The sequence below is a fragment of the Aplysia californica genome, unplaced genomic scaffold (genome assembly GCF_000002075.1).
Source record: "Aplysia californica isolate F4 #8 unplaced genomic scaffold, AplCal3.0 scaffold00264, whole genome shotgun sequence".
In the NCBI taxonomy this organism is placed as follows: Eukaryota; Metazoa; Mollusca; class Gastropoda; order Aplysiida; family Aplysiidae; genus Aplysia; species Aplysia californica.
The window spans coordinates 785,391-806,122 of NW_004797534.1; the positions used below are offsets into that span (position 1 = coordinate 785,391).

Below are 20,732 nucleotides of genomic sequence, written 5' to 3' on the forward strand. Positions count from 1 at the left end.
CCTCCACCATTTCCACAAAAGACCAAACGCAATTATTGCAGTTACTTCAGGGGAGACGAAATGGCTTACACCTTCTGCTGCAGGCATTACCGTATTTTTGCCTAGTATTTGTTTTTTCTCCACTTGCACATTACAATAAATCTATTAAGCAATGTTCTCCTCTTTTTCGACACCGTCGTCTAAGGCGTATAGGTCTGCGTCAGAAGGTTTTAAAAAAATCAAGTATCTCCACATGTTTTCTGGGACATGCTTCCTTCTCAGCTGGGTTAGCTCTGATATACAGGCCCGAAGCAGCCCGCCTCCTAATTAATCTAAATTGTGTCGGTGGGGGAGTAAAACATCTATAATGACTTACGTGTATCATTTTCAGTCCTGTTGGCCATGTTTAATTTTGACGTGGTTTCTGTAACCTTTTCTCCCAAGATTTCATTGGCACCAGAATGGTGATCATCCTCCCCCCACTCCCCATACTCTCTTCAGAAGATAGAAGAATATGGACAGTCCGTTGTTCTACCAACAGTATCATTAGCATGCCCCGATCCTTTCTGTCACCGGGGTTGCATTTCTGCTCATTACTAACTGATATTAAAAATAGTTCCTTAGTCAATGTCTAATGAAAACCGAAGCATCTGCGAAAGAAAACGCTTTTTTTTCTTCGGGACGTAGCAAATACATTACTTCTGACTCGTAACAGACCAAAAGCAATGTTGTAGCACATTTCGAACCACCAAACATCAAATCAAAAACTGGAATTTGCAAACATGTATTTTGTAATATCCATGATGTTGTCTGCCTTTTTAAATTTTGAGAAAAAAAGAGACTGTATTGAAAAATTTGTATGAATATTTTTTAAGTGCCCCAAAACTGCTTTCGTGAATGACATAGGCGATATACATGTAGAATAATAATTTAAAAAAAGGTTAAGATGGCTCGTGGCTTGTGCTATGGCCAAAGAAACCAATTCTGGCAGAGAAGAGCTTGCCACACTTTGAGCATTCAAAAACGCCATCTCCACTCGTGGGTGTGTGCAGTTTGCCATGCATCGAAATAACATTTAGTGTGTATCTAGCTTACGATTATTATTGTTTATATTGCTGCTCATTTATATTATGCATGTGATTGTAAGCCTTCGTGTGTTCATGTGTGTGCGCATGTGCGCGCGCGCGCGCGCGCGTGCGTGTGTGTGTGTGTATGTGTGAGTGTGTGTGTGTGTGTGTGTGTGTGTGTGTGTGTGTGTGTGTACACGTGGTGAAACACCAAACCAGTGTGCCAGGATCTGGACAATAAAGATGTATCTTAAATTCTCTGCTGCCTTCACTTCTAATTCGTCATGGCTCATTTATACGTCATTTATCTTGTTCACTTACATGATGACGTGTCATCCGTGGGTCAAGAAAAAAGCAAACCCCTATAATCCATAGACTGGGACCAGTATTAAGACGTCATCATATTTGGGTTCTCTATATCTTATGGTTATTTTGTCCATAGCCACCCCCCCCTCCCCCCATTTTTCTATGTATCCTGCCAATCGAGAGACTAAAATAGGAAAAGAACTCTTCTCTTGGCACTTGGTTTGCTGTCGTAAGTTCTGCAGACTGGATGGTCATGGCATGACTTTTCTATGTCAAAAAGTATGTTTCTTCTTTGCGAGATCTCAGGGGTAGTCAACAGCAGATTCTTCAACCTGCAGTGCAACTGATTTTTTTCGCATGCGGCCTTTTTTCCTACTTCTTAGGGCTCCTTGCCTCTAGGCAGGCACATTCTGATTTTGAAAGTATTCGGTATTTTTTCCACTGAATTGAGCATTTTCAATTTCGGTCGGGATTTTACATGTATTCTGAATTTTGCCCAGGTGGCGGCCGAAGCTTAATCTTATCGATTTTAGGATCACCAAGGGATATCAAACATGCACAAGGTGCCTCCGATATTTTTAGCCATCTTCCGAGAAGGCTAGGTTTTCGATTTTACTTACTCCGAGAAAGCATAAAGAAAGAGCTAAAAGAAGCAGTAGAAAGAGTCAGGAGTAAAGAAGAGAGAAACTCAAATGAGGGGGGGGGGGGGGGGGGGGTGAAAGGGTTGAGAGAAAAGAAGATGACAGAACAGGACTAGAGAACATGGAAGGAGACCAAAGGGGAAAATGTCAAGTTCCGATTCCGGGACTTTTTTTTTTTACAGACAGGCAAACACCGTATCTCTGGACTTCACCTCCCCCCCCTTAAAAAAAAGAGAAAGTATTTGACTATATCTGGTCTTCGTGACCATGACACAGGCAATTTCCGACTGCCCAGTCAGCACCAGACTGGGCTACGATGAGGATGATCATGGTTTTTGAACTTGGGTTATTTGTGGGGAGGTTTCATGGCTCGATCTTTGTGGGGATAGGTAGTAGTATTATTAGGATTTTTTCTTCTTCTCTGCGTTCCCCTGCTTGACCTCAGGGGTAGTCGATTGCTGGTTATTCAATCTGTAGCGCAACTCATTGTTTTTACGTTTGTGACTGTTTTCCTAACTTCGTAAGGCTCCCTACCTTCAGGCAGGCACATTCCGATTTTGAAGTTACTCTATAGTTTTGAAAAATATTGACTAGTATATTTTCTATTTTGTAGGGAAATAATGTTGGATTTAGCGGGTGGCGGCCAAGCCTACTCTTATTGATTTTAGGACCGTTTCAGGATCTTTAATGTGTACGCCTTGCTCACCGTAGCTCCGAAATGTTTTGCCTTTTTTTGAGGAGGCTAGGTGTTTCATCCTACTTACCCTAAGATCGGGGATATTGCTGAAAGACAACAGTAAGAGGGAGCCAGGAAAAGCGTAGTACAATAGTAAAGAAGAGAGAAGGAGCCGGAGAGGGGGAGTTGATAGAGTGGAAATGTAAACAGATGACAGAACAGGGCAATAGGATGACAAAGATCAATCAAACAATATGTTTTTATCGCTGGCAGGGTTTTGACCCACAGATCTTTTGACTGAGAGGAGAACACGTACCTCTAGACCACGAAGAGCAGATCGCTCACTCTCTCACCTTCTCTTTCTTTTGTCTCCCACTTTGCGCTTATTTCTACTTTTTCAACTGTCAATATTATTATCGTTAATCGATATCATCTTTGGGTTCTTGCATCAACACAACACATGGGAAATAATAATAATAAAATAGAGTAGGTCTAATATTATTTTATTGGTTGAAATAAAGTACAAATAGAACGTGTGCAAGAATAACTATGTACAGTGGATGGTTTGCAGTTATTATAAAAATATATGAAATGGCAAAAAGTACAAAAAACAAAACGAAATGGGCCATCTCCTGTATATACACTATTACAGAAAAGCAAAGAGAGTTATCAAAGTTACTAAAATCATTTCCTTTTTTACAGAGGAGAATGGATGTTTTAATGTCTACTCCAGCGCTCTTTGAGAATGATTATGATTTAAGGATGTACGATCTGACGTCGATATTTGATTAGGCAGGTCTTTGAGGCAATCCACTACCAAGAATATTACGGTCAGAAAAATAAGGAAAGTGATAAGGAGAGCGTGATAGACAGATAGTCAGATAGATAGATAAATAGATAGATAGATAGATAGATAGATAGATAGATAGATAGATAGATAGATAGATAGATAGATAGATAGATAGATAGATAGATAGATAGATAGATAGAGAGATAGATAGAGAGATAGATAGAGAGAAAGAGAGTGAGGGAGAGATAGATAGATCGATAGATAGATAGATAGATAGATAGATAGATAGATCGATAGATCGATAGATAGATAGATAGATAGATAGATAGAGAGAGAGAGAGAGAGAGAGAGAGAGAGAGAGAGAGAGAGAGAGAGAGAGAGAGAGAGAGAGAGAGGGGGGGGGGAGAGAGAACGATTCATCATAACATCCCAATAATGTATTTTACTATCAAAGTAAGAAAAAAAAGCGAACAAAAAAGCAAATGTACAAGCGTCGTCATTTCTCTTTTTGGAGTCCATGTTTGTATTTGTATTTCCGAGATAATGCATTGTTGATTAATTAAGAAAAGAACCAAAACTTGTTTCCTTTTTTCTTCCTTTGCGAATAGGAATCTGTGGCGGTTTTGACAAGGCAAAGATCTAGAGACAGGCGTCTGCCATGAGATCGCGTGCCGTGACAACGTACAGAAGGTTCTACTATTCCATGACAAGCAGTTCGGGGCTCTCTATTGTGTCAGCAGACGACCAATCGATTGGCGGGAACAGAAGGATGCTTGGAGCGTCTTAGTGCACGCGAGGGCTTGCTTTCCATCAAACAAAAGACCATGTGTGTACGCCCGTACTTGAGGCCGCGTCGTTGTTACGTATCAATCATTGACCGATTCAACAAGCGAAATAAAGCATACATTAACAGATGTGTTACATGTAAACTATTTTGCCCCCAAACGCTTCAAAATTGATGTGAGAGCATGAGATCGTGATGAGAACAGAAACACCAGGAAGTAACGCACAATGCACGTCGTTATACTCTACTCTACGAGAGACTACCCCAAGTACATTGTCATCGCTAGGAACACGTTCAATATTACCCATTTCTCGTTTCAACCTGCCCGTTACAATCATTACAACCCCATTAGTCGCAAAAGAGTAGATCATTTATAAAGTTTATTTCTTGTAAGTCGAAAAGCCGTGAGACAAAAGCAAACTTGCACGGCTTTTTATGTCATCGATTAGATGCTGTCAGACAATCAGTGTTCCAAAAATGTCATAAAGTGGGAGCTTTTAGCATACAGTTAAGCAAACAAAGTACAGTGGCGAATGATTTAAATCATCCATGTTTTTCAAGGCTCAACGTGACGTCACCACGAGACGAGTCACAAGTTTCAGTTTTAAAGGGAATATTTAGCGTTCTGGACACGGCAAGATCTGGAGATGCAGGCATTTGCCATGTCATTGAGATCGCGTGTCTTGACAATGTACAGAAGGTTCTACTATTCCATGACAAGCAGATCGGGGCTCTCTATTGTGTCAGCAGACGACCAATCGATTTTTTTAGGGGGGGGGGGGGAGAAGGATGCTTGGGGCGTTTTAGTGCAGTGTACTTGAATAAGCATAGATGTGTGTTGCTCTTTAGAATATGTATCTACATAACTCCAAAGGTCTTGTAATTAAATTCCTGCATGTGGTTGAATGATTCATCTGATGTGATATGCACATTTTGTCAGCTTTGTTTCTCTTTTCATATTGAAATTTAATGAGAGTAATATATAATTTGAATCTTTATGTATACCTGCATGTGTTTGTACGGTCCTGTGCAGCCAAGAAAACTTTCCTTCTGGGATAATACAGTACATGTATTATCTTATCTTTTCTTATCTTACTAGAAGGCTTGCTTTTTTATCAACAGCACAATTACAGTTAGCATGTGCATGGGTGGTTGGTGAGCGCTTTTGTGTGGTCTATCCCTTCTTTCCTGTCAAGCATTTATCGTCACCATCTCTCCTCCTTCTTTTCTTTGTGTGTGACTTTCCAGTAACACCTCTAATAAAAACACCTATATGGTTTATTTGTGTTACGAAAAGCTGTAAAACTGTTACAAAAATATGCATATTAATATTATCATTAATTACAGCTACGTACTTTTAATCAACAACTTCAAAACAAGCCAAATAAAGCATACATTAACAAATGAATTAGGTACAAACTATTTTGTCCCCATAAATTATTGTTTCGCCTGTGAGCCAGGACTATATATTTATATCGAGAGATGGTGACATATACATGTATGTTTTATTTTAAAAAATATTTTGTTAATACAAATCGTCGCCATCATTCATCGTCATCGTATGTCAAAATACAAGCTTTTCACTGGAAGCAAAAATCTGTTTTATTTCTGGCAGAACTGTATCTTTATACAAAATATTTGATTTTTTGAAGTCCGTGGTTATTTTAAGAAGAGGCGTACGACTGGCACTAATCAAAGGGCCACATCAATCTTTACAGCATATTAATCAATTTGCACTTTGTCGAAATTATGACACACTGCAATGTAGAATGATGGCACCAAAGTTTGATAATCTTGTGAAACTGGCCCACAACTGTGACTGACGTTTCACTGACAGAACACTGATACCATATTCAACCGAAACTTTTTATAAGTTTGTCCTGAACATTTTGCCAGATTAAATCTTGTTACTGCACTCCAAGATAGCAGAAAAAAACCGTTTCAAGTAACAGCATTGAACAGTTTCCTAGATATATGTTAATTAAAACGATGAACCCCTGATACAATCCTGTTAAAAGTGCGCCCGAGATAATCTTTTTTTCCCAAAAAGTACAAAGGAAGATGTTGAGATGAGATATCAAAAGATTAGAAACCTGAGAAGACCGCAGTAACCAGTCAGTACCCTTAAAAAGTCCCAGCTAAACGATTGTAAAAAAATAATAACAAATTGAAGAACATTTTATTAAGGCTTCATAGCGCTCACATCAGTCATAAGACCAAACACTCCCCCCCCCCCCCCTCTCTCTCTCTCTCTCTCTCTCTCTCTCTCTCTCCCCTCTCTCTGTTTCTCTTTCGGTATCCATATTGCCTCTCTTCTACTCATACATCCTTTCCTCCCCATTTTCCTTTGCCAAATGGCACAGAAGCACATGTTAGTATAACGGTTTATTTCTGACCTTTGAAAAATATTTTTCTAGATGTGCTGGTATAAGATCACCCTTATAACAAATGCCAGTCTCCTCCTCATCTTTCTCCCACTTTTCTTCCTCTTCTTCACTTTCATCATTATCACGCACAATAGTCTAGCTTCTATTTAACACCATTAGCTTTGACACTAAAACGGCATCTTTGTCATCATCAGTAGCATCAACACAACCACCACAACTGTCACCACTCGTTGCAACTGAAGCCATAGTGGTAGCGTTGTGTCCCTTTAACTGCTTGTATGCCTATATAATATAATATGTTTTAGAGCATACCTGTATGTCAGTCTAATTTTACTCTGTGCTAAAGCATTGAGGAGGAGGAAGATCTGAAGTAGGAGGAGGAGGAGGAGTAGTAGGAGGAGGAGGAGTAGGAAGAGGATGAGAGGAAATTATACACAACACATTTGTAACGACGTGGAGGAATCCAGATCTCGTCAGTTTTTTGGGCATGTGGAGTCATTGGTATCATCTTAAAGTTTGTTCACTTGCCTTCCTTTTAGTGTAAAATATATCCATCTATGTTGAATAGAAGTCGAAATATTTGCGATTGAAGGTCAGGGTCGCCTGGTTTCAGAGGCGAATTTAGCGAGAAAATGGCCGTCAAAGTTGGGAAAATTCCATTGCTTGAAACTGAAAATTGACATTTTTTGTCTGTAATCAATGTTTTTCAGTAAAATCGAAACTGAAATGTGTTCTTAAGAACCTATAAAATGATGTGAAAAGTGTTAAGCCAAACAAGGAAAATTAGGGAAAAAATGCCCAACGGTCAGAAAAATACCAATTTCTTTGACTTCATTCTTTTGACGAGCGCCTGATTTCACCACAATGCCTCACACATTTCCAATAGCAAGAGGGATAAGAGTAATTCAAGCAAACTGATCACACAATCGCCCATTTTCTACCTAAAGCAAAGTATGTATGGGGTTATTTTCAGCACAATAGCTGAAATTAACTATAAAAAGGCAGGAACAGGTTGACGGGGAGGAAGAACTGTTTATAATTTATCGACGTAATTTCTGAAGTAAAGTACCTATTTGGGAGCTCTCGTGGCCTAAAGGTTAAGGTGTTCGCCTCTCATTTAATAGGTCCTGTGTTCGAATCCGGATAGCGACGGAAATTTTTATTTTCTAAATTATCTCCATCCACCTCCTTTCCTGCTGTCAAGCAACTTTCTGTCGTCTGCTTTCGTCTCCACTTTGTGGCCCAACCCACCTCGCCTCCTTTGTCCCTTCCTCTGGGCCCCTGACTCTTTCTGCAGCCTTTCTACTGCTTTTCATTTTCTCTTTCTTACTGCTGTCTTTCAGCCACACCCCTGATCTTCTGATAAGACACCTAGCCTTCTCGGACAAGGGAAAAAAATCTCGGAGGTCCCGTGTGCAAGTTGCGCACGTTAAAGATCCCTTGGTGGTACAAAATCGATACTAGTAGGCTTCGGCCGCCACTAGAGCAAAATTCAAAATTTCCTTCCAACGAAAATGTTTAATGTGTCCCGCACGCCCATATGACCTTATGCAGTTGCGAGCATCGTAAAACACTTACCCCCCCAAAAAAAAGAAAGTACCTCTTTGAGTGAGGCTGGTATGTTATAAATTGTCGGGACCCCCAGCCACAACGTCATATCTAAAACGAGTTATGAATAAAAGAGAGAGAAAGGTAACGGCAGTTTCGGATCGGTCCCTGTCAAAGAAGAAGAAAAGAAATAACACAGCCGTCACTACAAAATCATACCCACAGCGTTCACCCCATTTTGTTTGACCTGAAATCAATTTTTTTTGTCAGCCGATATCAACCCTCCAAGATCGGAACTTGTTAGCACGCTACCTGAAGGCAGGAACCCTGAATATAATAGGTAGTGGCAGTGTTAAGCACAGGGCAGGGGAGAAAATCAATGGCTTGATCCGATAGAAGGTGCGAGGCCCTAATACTACTCCGTTCTACCCCAATGGTCTCTGGAGTTCCTCACTGACCATTCTGTATAATACGTGCATGAATAATGCATTCTCCTTTGTGTAACGCGGCCATGATCAGGAGAGTTGGAGGTGTTATGTGAAGAATTCTCTTACTTCCCCCCCCACCCCCTGCCCATCTCTTCCCCCCCCCCTCTCTCTCTCTCTCTCTCTCTCTCTCTCTCTCTCTCTCTCTCTCTCTCTCTCTCTCTCTCTCTCTCTCTCTCCTTATTGCACACTTTCTCTTTCACATCCCTCTCTCTACAACTCATTCTCTCTCTCTCTCTCTCTCTCTCTCTCTCTCTCTCTCTCTCTCCCTCTCTCCCAGTTTCTTTTTTTTCTACCTCTCCTCACTCTCTCCGTGTTCTGTGAGTGTGTGTGTGTGTGTGTGTGTGTGTGTGTGTGTGTGTGTGTGTGTGTGTGTGTGTGTGTGCATGTGTGTGTTTGTGTGTGTGAGTGTGTGTGTGTGAGTGTGTGTGTGAGAGTGTGTGTGTGAGTGTGTGAGTGTGTGTGTGTGAGTGTGTGTGTGTGAATGTGTGTGTGTGTGTGTAATCAACACCTTCTCTGTCTTTCTAATTCAGTGTCTGTTTCTACATGTCTATCTGTATCTATTTTGGGTACTTAGTAGACACATATATTCGTGTATTTGCATATTATTGTTCCTTACATTCACAAGTAGTAGTAACGAAGCAAAATGGGAGGAAAAAATGCTTTCTGACAAAATCTTTGGCACGTCAGAGAAAAATGTAACCGAGTGAAGGGGATTTCGCCTATGGTTTCAATTTTTTTCGTCGATGAACTTTAACCCCCCCCCCCCGCCCCCCGCCCCTTAAAACATAGGCATGGTAAGGATAAATAATAATAATAATAATAAAGCCAAATGCTCTGAACTAAATGCAGAAAACCAAGACTTTGCACATCTCCTGCTGCTTGTTGCAGGGCTGCAACATATTATAGATCCTCGAAGGAACAAACAGACGTGCTAGGAACTGTAACAAAAGCTCATGGGAGAATACCAACCATTTGGTAGAATGCCAAGCTATATTGCCTTGGGGTGGGGGTGGGTGCACGAAGGTGTTCATTTAGTCAGATGGAATAAAAGAAGGCAATGCATTATTAGATGAGCCCCGCCGTGGCATTAATCGTCTATTTAATTAACTCTACTGAGCTGTTACGGGAGGCAGATGGAAAACTCCTATTTATAGATCCCAATACATTTGATTAATTTTATGGTTTCACATTCTGTGTGTGTAAGAGATAGGTCATCTAGAAATAATATTATGATTTCCAATCCCGGTAAAGGTCAATTTTGATTCATGGCTAGTCACATCGAAGTACAGTGTCGTGAAAAGCTTATTTTTTTTCCGAGGAGTCAAAAGCGCGCCAGAGGTTACTGAATAAAAGAAAAGGAATCACGTTAGGTTTAAGAAAAGCTCCAATAAAACAAGCAGTGCCTTTCAAAAGACGCTGGTTTTGTACAGATTAAAGTCAGTTCGGATTTTTCTTCATTGGCATGGGACCAGATTCTGTTCATATATTATTATCTTTTGAAAACTAAGTTAATGAGTTCTAGGATTTAGAAAAACAGTGTTATTCACAATACAGACCTTGTCCACAATCTATACTCCCCCCCCCAAAAAAAGAAGAAATTAACATGATTTTTCTTGTGAAATGGTATGTTATGTTTAACGTCCCTATCAACACCGTTAGGTTATTTAAAAGGTGGGACCTCCGAGTTTAACACCCATCTCAGAAAGGGCTGAGCCAAATCCCCAAGGACACAACGTCGCACCATACTGTGGCTCGAACCTCCGAACCCGCTCTCTCACGACTAAAGGACCGGTAGCCTAACCACTAGGCTAACAACGCCTTTTGCAGATGGGACAGGGCCTAAAAATTAACAATGATTAGTTACATCTCAAAGTACAATATAGTTTTTCAATTAGCAAACTGCATGTTGGCAAAAAGGGTCTATCTCGAAACAATTAGCGATTCTAGAAACATAGGCATGTTATGAAGCGTAATGCCAAATAATACAAACGGACAAGGAATCTAACTACAAGTGGTGGTGAGACAATTTAGAGGGAAAAAAGTCACCATATAAAATTCTGCACAACAAACGGAGATCTCTTATCTCTTTAAAAAAGTGTTTCAATTCTCCGATGGATTTCTTTTCTTCTGAAAAGATGCATTTCTCAAGATTCCAAATAATATACCTATTTGGAGTGTGTACGCCGCGCAGGGCTTTACACAAAAGTGCTGGCATCCTTTGGTCCAGATGCGGCGCTGTTGTCAGATCTGCCCCCAGTCGAGCCTTGAACAGCAGACCATCTGTCACCGCTCTGTCGGTGCTCTAACTCCTCCACCACGTCCCTGCATTGTTCGTGGTCGTGGGAATGGTCGTGTGAGCGGTCGTGTGAGCGGTCGTGTGAGCGGTCGTGTGAGCGGTCGTGACGTCCCGCCCCCCTGTCATCACGGCGCTGGGGGGCGTGGCCGTGTCTTGAGCTGTCACTCCGTGCCCCAGCTCCCCGAGGAGCGGATGTCTGGAAGCAATCGGAAATTGGAACAATCTTTACACTTAGTGAGCCGCTTGTTTGCAGCTGCTTTGCTAAAGACTTTATAATATACCTTCTTTGTATCAGGACGAGTATTTTTAAAATCTACACTTGACGGCAGAAAAGATATCAAAACATTAAAACACACAATAAAACGTTTATTATCGTCTTCCAGCATCTAAAAATAATGTGACCTTTATACTGACCCCCCCCCCCTTCCCAACCACCACCATTAACAATAATAAACAAACATCAAAACACCCCAAGAAAACAAACAAACAAAACAAACAACAACAGCAACCACAACAACAACAAACAAACAAAAATAAGCCCCCCACAACAACAAATCAAGGTCATGCTCATAAATGTGCCCGAACTACAACAGGGAACTGCTGCCTTTTCTTTCCTCATCCTTACTATCGTCATTTTTCCTCTACTTTTTTGTATGTTCGTCACTCTTGTGACTCGTTTTTTCCGGGGTGCCTTAATAGTGGTCGCAGACTTTATGCTGTTGAAGCTAGAGAGGTGAGCAGAGTAAGTCTGATTCCTTGTAAGGACTTCTCTGTTGACATCCACCCCTGGGCGCTCATATGACCTTATGCAGTTGCGAGCACCGTAAAACCTCTACTAAAACAAGAAAAGAAACAACATTTATTTACAGCAGCTCCCCGAGAATGAGGTTCCAAAATAGTAAAATTGCCTTCTCTATTTAGCAGGACTTTTTATACCCAAAACAATACAAACTCAAGTAACAAATAATACATCTATCAAGCTAAAACAAAGAAAAAAACATAATAATCGAAAATACACCAATTTTTCTTGAATGGGTATCAAAGATCGTACATAACAAGATTGTTATGCCAAAAAAGCCACACAAAAAAGTGTTCGCGGAAGTCTGCGCGTTGCTTCAGATGGCGCTGCAGTTGCTGTTTAGAAACATTGGAATAGCACAACTTTGTTATTTTCACCCAAGACTGGTTTCACTTGTATTGTTTATCACACAAGTAGGGTAACTCTGTTCGCAAAGCGGGCGTTTTTTCGAAGAGGGCGCCACCGGATTTTGAGGAAAGTTTTTTAATTGGCTGAAAGAAAGGAGTGAACTATGTTGTTATGTACGATCTTTGTGGGTATCTTATCTGGCAGATGATATTCGGAGACGTCTCCGGCGAACACCCAGAAACTGCTCGGAGACACTCCCGCATACAGATGCTCTGCTTTAGGCGGTCAAAATGAGTATTATTTGGTGCAGATCACACATATAACCACTAAAACTGTCGCAAATCAATTATTTTAAGGAAAATTAAAAAACTTGATTGCAAAATATCAAATTATGGGTTAAAATGCCCCCCCCCCCCCGATAGTTTTACATTTTTACTTGGTCTAGAGGCACAAAGAATTTTGATTGGTCTATCTCCGTCGGCGACATCTCCGGATAAATACTGCGATCTTATCTAACCAACCTCGGAACCGTATTCTTCGTAGTCATGAGCAGACCCGGTGCGGGATGGATCCTCTTCTCCCCGATAGTAATCGTGTCCATCCTGCATCCTGTCATCATAATCGCGCCTTGGGTTATCATCAAGGTTGTAACCATCTTGGCCGTAGTAATCACCACCATATTGGTCTCTATCGTAATCGTTGTAGCGATTGTGGTCGTCTCGGTCAGTTTCGTCTCGGAAGTATCGTCTGTCATCATAGCCTTCACTTCGGTAGTCGTTTCTGAAAAGGGATAGATATTTTGTGAAAATAATACGATTAAATGCAAATCAAAATGTTTAGAGTATAGCAGGAAGTAACTTCTCACCTGTAACTTCTTCCCACTAATAATAAAAACCCAAACCAAACAACAGCACCAACAAAGCATCCCCAACAGAAAAAAACCCAAAGCACGACAACCCCTACCCCCGCCTCATACCAAAGTTAAGACAAGAAACATCCCCCCCCCACCAAAAAAAAAAAAAAAAAAAAAAAAAAAAAAAAAAAAAAAAGTTGTGTTGAATTTGAGTTCATTGAGTTCAAATTGCTGAAAATCTTTTCAAAGGTTAAGTGCAAATTCTTGTGTTAACTTCCAGGCTCCCTTCCCTTAATTGACCCCCCCCCCCACTCCCGTCTGTCTGTCTGTCTGTCTCTCTGTCTGTCCGTCTGTCTCATCCCCCCTCCCCCTCTCCCCCTTTATCCTCTCTTCAATAGCTATGAGTCTTCTAAAATCATTGTAACCAATAGGAATCACGCAACTAAACAGAATGAAAGTATTTGATTCTACGTTGAACGATGTAGGAAAATTAACTAAAATTGTTAAAGGGGGGGGGGGGGGGGGGGTTACACCTTAAGGCTATCTCGCTTATAACTACACAAAATTTTATCAAATTTCACACGTGTACCAAGCATAGTAAGGAGTCTTAAAATCCGCAATCAAATTTGAGAAAAAGTTTCGTTTCCATGGATACGGCGGCCATATTGGATTTTGTTGACATGTCTTACGTAACGGATACCGCATTTATTGCTCGTGGAAATTGGTTGATTTTTTCGCATGCGTGTTAACAAACATTAGATCTAAAAAATTATTAGTTGTTTTTTTCTTAAACGAATTAGAACATTTTTAATGAATATTTTCCTGAGGTAGCATTCAAGTTTGTAAAAAATCCGTGAAAATCCACACTCTAGACACCACCCAAAAAAATAAATCTATTCCATATATAAAAAATTCAACAAACGAATTTTTAGTATTACATCTTCTCTTCATTCTGTGAAAATTCTATGAAGAATGGATGAAAAATGGTGGAGTTATTAATAAGGTATAGATCTAGGGAAAAGTCGCGTTTTGAGAAAACGGACGATAAAGAAAAATAAAATATTGACTTTATGAGGAAATGGTGGTGATAAACATGCCCGGGACGGTTTTTGGGGGTTCTTATGAGATGAAATAGTTGTAGGACAGGCTGAGGAAGCTAAAAATGCCTACAAACTCAAATTCCATAATTTTGAGCCGAATCTTGACTTTGGGAGTGTAGACCCCCCCCCCCCCCTAACAAAAACACTTGGGATCTGGGTTTAAGTCACTAAGTGGTTTAATTCCTTTTTCATTATGGCGGGCCCACGAGTAGAGAGTTCTCTTGATTATGAGTGATTTCCCTTTGGACACTTGCTCTCGATTTTGGGACGTAAACACTCAAGTAAAACCGTGGATGTGTGTGTGTGTGTGTGTGTGTGTGTGTGTGTGTGTGTGTGTGTGTGTGTGTGTGTGTGTGTGTGTGTGTGTGTGTGTGTGTGTGTGTGTGTGTGTGTGTGTACGTGTGTGTATGTGGGGTGGGGGGTATTTGCGTGCATGCTTAGGCGCGTGTGTATGAGTTTATTATGATTGTGTGTATATGAGTGAGAGCCTGCGTATGCATGGTGGGGAGAGAGAGAGAGAGAGAGAGAGAGAGAGAGAGAGAGAGAGAGAGAGAGAGAGAGAGAGAGAGAGAGAGAGAGAGAGGGGGAGATGTAGACATACAGACAGCCAGACAGGAAACCAGGAAGATAGAAAAACAGCCAGACAGACGGACCGATAAGCATTCCTGAAAACACCATATTGATAAATTGACATAAGAAGGTAATTGGTCCTTAGAAAGATAGAAAAAGAGACTAACATATTGAACTATAAACGAATGGATAAATTCTTTTCTATGTTAATTTTCTTTTTTTACTTTACCTCTCATTGCCCCATTCATCCCGGTAATAGTCGTCAGCGTTGGTATCGTCAGGATAATCAGTCGTGCCTCTGTAATCGAGACCAGCTTTCCCCTCATAATCATACGTATGGTTATCGTAGTTCTGGCCCGTATAGTAGTCGCTGGCCTCCGCTCCCATCGTCTTTCTTTGTCCACTATCTGAATATTCATCGTTCCTGCAGGTTTGGACGGGACAACACAAGACCATGTTTTTTACAAACGCTTGAAAAGGGGCTATAGGAAACAATTCTTTCACGGTTGGGAACAGACAATTACTTTTTTTAAAAATTGAGTTTGTTTTTCATGTACAAATGGAAAGAGACCTTAGGTAGAAACAATAATATTTATATACCGTTGAAACAATTGTTGAGACGATTGGAAGAAGCTATAGTTTGTTACTTAGAAAAAGAAAAATTAGGAGTAGGAGTCAACGGGCTTTCTTTCCTCAGTTGAAAAGTGGCAAATAGGAAGCGACGTTAACGACGTTCTCTTATTACATTATTTGAAAGAGGTCATGAGGCCAAACAATGGGAAACACTGGCATGAGCAAAAATGCCACATTCTCACATTTTCTTTGATTTCCTTTTTTCATCACACAACACCAGCCCCCCCCCCACACAAAAAAACCCACACTGAACTACAAACATTTAAAAAATCGAGCTACAAACGCAGGGCTAGACTTGACAACTAACAGTTTGGCTTGATGGCGTCAGAGGTCCTACACAACAGAATAACACAATAATGTCTACAACTACAACAAAATTCACCACTTAGCCGTTGACCAAAAAATTGCACCTCCACTCGGCATCTAACGACATAAGAGGTAAACAATAAACTGACAGCAAGGGTGAGTGTCTTATGGTGGTGTATAATATCAATAATATCAGTTTTAGGCCGGTTTCATCACAAGTTTTGAGTCTTTTATATTTTTGGGACTTTCCAAGTCTAACGTGCATTTTTAATAAGACCAACCAAGTGGATGGAGAGCGGAACAAACTATGGCAAGAGGCAAAATTCCAAAGCATATCCTGCTGAAATTAGAAACAAGTTTGCCCATACCACAGGAAACAACAAGGGTTCAGCTTTTCGATTGAACTAAATGTGTGTGCTTAGGTGACAGATTCTTTCATTGAATACTGAAATTTTATAGAAACAACAAATCAAGCATATTATTATTTGTGGATTCGTGATGTAATCAGGTGTTCGTCAAAGTAATGAAATCGAAGAAAGTGACACTTTTTACCCCGCTCGTTGGGCAATTTTTATCGAATTAATTTTGGGCGCATCACCTTCAATTCCCATTTTAAAACATATTTCGGTGTGGATTTTATTGAACGAGGTTGATCAAAGAGAAATTTGCAGTTTTCAAAGACTCTCAAACTTTGGATTTTACTTCTAACATCAAGCGACGCCATTTACTTCAATTACTAATATCTCGCCATGTAGGAAAGATAGATAGATGGTAAGACAAATAGACAAGCTCTTAGATGATTGCAATGGCTCCAAATGCCCAAAAGTATACAAGCGTCTGATTACAAAATGTCGTACCACATATTATTATTCTCCCTTCATCAGCACACACACACACACACACACACACACACACACACACACACACACACACACACACACACCCCACACACACACACAGGCACGTATACACACATGCGCACGTACAAACACACACACACACACACACACACACACACACACACAAAGACACAGACACCACACACACACACGCATACACCGCCCACCCCTCCTTCACGCACAGCGTACTTTTCAAAAACACAAACTTGACACACAACAAAACAAAACCTACTCCTTTGGGCTTCCATAGTAGTCGTTAGAGTATCCCAGGGGCTCGGGTCCAAAGTCTTTGGAGGCTCTCGGGAACTCTGTCTTATCTGTGGAGGGAAATCCTGGAGTCTCAGCGTGTTTCCATAGTAGGTCTAATAACACCTGCAATACAAACTGACTTATTCCTATCTGTCTATCTATCTATCTATCTATCTATCTATCTATCTATCTATCTATCTATCTATCTATCTATCTATCTATCTATCTATCTATCTATCTATCTTAAAGGAGCAGTTTAATGAAACATCCACAACTAAAAAAAGCAACGGAATTTTACACAGAAGAAAAGAGATATGAAATATTAATTATGCGCGATAAGGAGGAAGTGCAGACTGCAGTCTCATAAAAATCCACAAAACCATACCAAGGAAAACAGTATGAAAGTCCGCTCTGTCTGCATGTAAGTCTGTTTGTCAGTTTGTCTGTCTGTTTGTCTGTCTGTCTGCCTGTCTGTCTGTCTGCCTGCCTGTCTGTCTGTCTAAAACGTTAAACTTCTTATAAATAACAAACTGCAGCAATTCACATGGCAGGGGTAGATTGACATACGGAAGGGGTACATTAAAAGGAAGAAACGCACATTCGTACTGCCTTGTACTCATTATACTCTCAAATGTACTGCCAGGGAGACAAATAGATCAAACGGACAACAAATGTGTTTGTGTGTGCACGCGTGCGCGCGTGTGTGGAGGAGGGGGGGGAGGGGGGATACTGAATGGAAACAGAAAAAAACAAAAATAACTGAGCTGGCAAACTCACAAGAACAAGACCCAGCGAACGTTTGCATGATGAATGGAGTTGTTTGATAAAGATAAACAAACAAGCAAATAAACAAACGGTGCATAGAAATGACAAGAAATAGGTCCAGTAACGCATTGTTCTACTACCGAAGCACTGGAAAGTATCGCTACCGAAGCACTGGATAGAGGCGTAGAGATCAAAGTAGTATAGAGAAATAATAGTACTGGAAACATGTCGTGCGAAACAACTATACTGTCTTAAATACGTCTTACTGTGTAATCTTACTGCGTAAAATACCAGAGCATATATCGCTACCGAAGCACTGAATAGAGGCGAAGAAATCAGAAATAACAAAAGTAGTATAGGTGACTAATAAAACCGAAAACATGCAATGCGAAAGAACTGCTGCCGTAAATACGTCTTACTGTGTAAAGTACCAGTGTAGGAATCGCTACCGAAGCACTGAATGGAGGCAAAGAGATCAAAGTAGGATAGAGAAAAAAACAATACTAGAAACAAGCAGTGCAAGACATCTATACTCTTGTAAATACGTCTTACTGCGCAAAATACCGATGCATTCATGGCCTACGAAGCACCGAATAGATCTAGAGGCGAAAAAATCAAAGTAAGATAGTGAAGTAACAATACAAGAAATATGCAGAGCAAAAGAACTATTTCCGTAAATACGGATTACTGTGTAAATAACCAGTGCATGTATCGCTTCCGAAGCACTGAATAGAGTCGAAGAGATCAAAGTAGTATAGCGAAGTAAAACTACTGAAAATAAGCAGTGCAAAAGAACTGTTTTAAATGCGTCTTACTATGTCAAGTACCAGTATGAGTGTCGCTATCGAAGCACTGAATAGAGTTGAAGGGAAAAAGGAAGGATGTTGAGAGGGGAAGAGATCAAAGTCGCAGAAGCGAAGTAACAAAACTGAAAACGTGCAGTACAAAAGAACTACTGCTGTAAATACGTCTTACTATGTAAAGTACCAGTGTATGTATCGTCCCCGTTTCGGAAGGTCCGAACTTCCCCAGAGCTGGACTTGAAGCGGAATCCTTTGCGGTAGCAGGCCATGAAGACGACGACGAGGGCGATGGTGAAGAGAATGGAGAAGATCATGGCCAGGAACCAGCCCAGGTTCTCCGACACGTCGTAGGCTGCGGCTGTGCAGATACGGTTAGTGTTAGAGAGCAGGTTGCTATTTTTTGGCTAACCCGTATCAATGGTAAGGTCGGTGGGGAAAATAACAACCCCATCACCCCCACCTCCACCCCCAACAACCCCCACCCAAAACCAAAGTAACAAGCTTTAACCCTCATATGGACTAACCCCACCCCCACCCCACACACACACACACTCTGTGCTCATATGGACGACGCCCCCCCTCCCCGTTCTCCATCAAACACTCACTTGCTCAAACTCATCTCAATAATCAGACACCATCCGAATCCTCTCAACGGGCTGATATCAGTTTCCAGGGTAGGCGTGGATGGCTTTGGGAAAATTGACACACACCGATATTTGATGAGAATTAATCCAATATCGCCTCCCCGGTGTCCAGAACCCAAATTTCCGATGCTTCTATCTCGTAAAAAAAGCCTTCAGTGTGTTAGCTTGAAGCCAAACATGCAGCAACAACCAGTTTACTCTGAAACAGTTAGCTGTGTGTAATCTTAAGTCCCCCCCCCCCCAGGAGCAAGGTCTAGAGGGCCGGAATCGAGGGAAAGGAGACATCAGAGGACAAAGTATCCATGTCCCAAACTCGTAGTTTTCATAGTCTTTAAACAGTGATGACCTCCCCCCTCAACGCACCCCCCCCTTCGCAGCTCCCCAGACTCTCTTTCTTCAAACTTTATAGGCCTACGTACAGGCAGGGCTCTCGTGGTCTAGAGGTTACGGTGTTTGCCTCTCTTTCAATAGGTCCCGTTTTCGAAACTTGACAACGACGGGAATTTTATTCTAAAAAAATTACCACTTTCACCTCCTTTCCTGCTCTCTAACCATATTATTATATCGTCTGCTTTTGTCTCCAAAATTTGCCCCTTCTCCTCCCCTTTGCACCTCTTCTGGGTGCCTGACTCTTTCTACTGCTACTCCTTTGCTCCTTCTTACTGCTGTCTTTCAGCCACACCCCTGATCTTACGGTGGTAAGAACTACACCTAGCTTTCTCGGATAAGGGCAAAAAATCTCGGAGGTCCCATACGCGAGTTGAGTACGTTAACGATGTCTCGGTGGTTCTAAAAGCGATAAGAGCAGGTTTCGGCCACCCGGGAAAAAATTAAAAACATAATAGATCTATGACCTTATGCAGTTGAGAGCGCTGTAAAACACTTACCAAAACTAAACAATACTCAAGCCTTTTCCCGGAGCCCAGGCTTATAAAGTGTCTTTAAAAAAAAGTGATTTACGGGGCTCGCAAATGCATAAGGTCATATAAGCGCGCGGCACATACCTTATATTTTCAGTTGGTACGAAATTTTGAATTTTGCCCTGGTGGCAGCCGAAACCTACTCTTATCGATTTTAGACCACCAAAGAATCTTTACCGTTCGCAACTTGCACACAGCCCTGGCCCTCCGAGCTTTTTCGCCCTTGTTCGAACAATGCGGGTCTGGCAGATCGTAACTGTGCTTTATTTTTATATCAAATTGTAAGAGCTAAGGTTTAGGTTGAGTTGATTTTCTTCTCGTTCAGTAAGGTCGGGTTTAAGTAAGGGTTAGGGTAAGGGTTTCAGTGTTATCCGAATTGTAACATATCATTCAATTTCCGAGGCTCTAGGTTTACAGTATTTGGAGTTAGCGCCATTAGTTCACGATATCAGGCAATGTTTCTAGCAGTATATATTTTAATTGGTTCATCCGAGGTAGACAACGGTCAAAGAACAAAGACTAAACCGTTAGCTCCTCCGATGTAGTTAAAGGTCAAAGAAATGAAATCAAAGTGTTGTCTCCTTCGTTGTGGAGCCAAACCGAGGCCCACAGCAACACAAAGATTCCCCTACCCAACTCAACAACTCCCCTCACCATTAATGACAACGAGTATCAATTTGTAACATTACTCTACAAATAAAACAAACAAACGCACACACACACTCACACAGAGTCACACACATACACACACGCACACACACACACACACACACAAACATACACACGCAGAGGCACCAGCACGAAAACGCACCCAAATACATGTAAAGTGAAAAACAATACTGTGTTTTTAGAATTGGACCGCCACAAGCTTATATGAAACT

The 20,732-nt window shown here is 41.1% G+C and overlaps 1 protein-coding gene and 1 long non-coding RNA gene across 2 annotated transcripts in view; one reads left to right on the top strand and one right to left on the bottom strand.

The window, feature by feature from the left end:
* Positions 1-5,839, top strand: part of LOC118477870 — an 8,886-nt gene extending 3,047 nt beyond the window's left edge. Inside the window, exon 2 of the long non-coding RNA XR_004858664.1 lies at positions 4,068-5,839. This is a non-coding gene — a long non-coding RNA (uncharacterized LOC118477870). The remainder of the gene's footprint in view (positions 1-4,067) is intronic.
* A 4,284-nt stretch (positions 5,840-10,123) lies between these two features.
* The window catches only part of LOC101861213 (neuroglian), a gene marked incomplete in the record, with an annotated part of 43,624 nt that continues 33,015 nt past the window's right edge, over positions 10,124-20,732 (bottom strand). Inside the window, 5 exon segments of the mRNA XM_005100916.3 lie at positions 10,124-11,158; positions 12,631-12,889; positions 14,862-15,056; positions 16,703-16,787; positions 18,472-18,645. Of these exon segments, the coding sequence (XP_005100973.2) occupies positions 10,862-11,158; positions 12,631-12,889; positions 14,862-15,056; positions 16,703-16,787; positions 18,472-18,645 (1,010 nt within the window).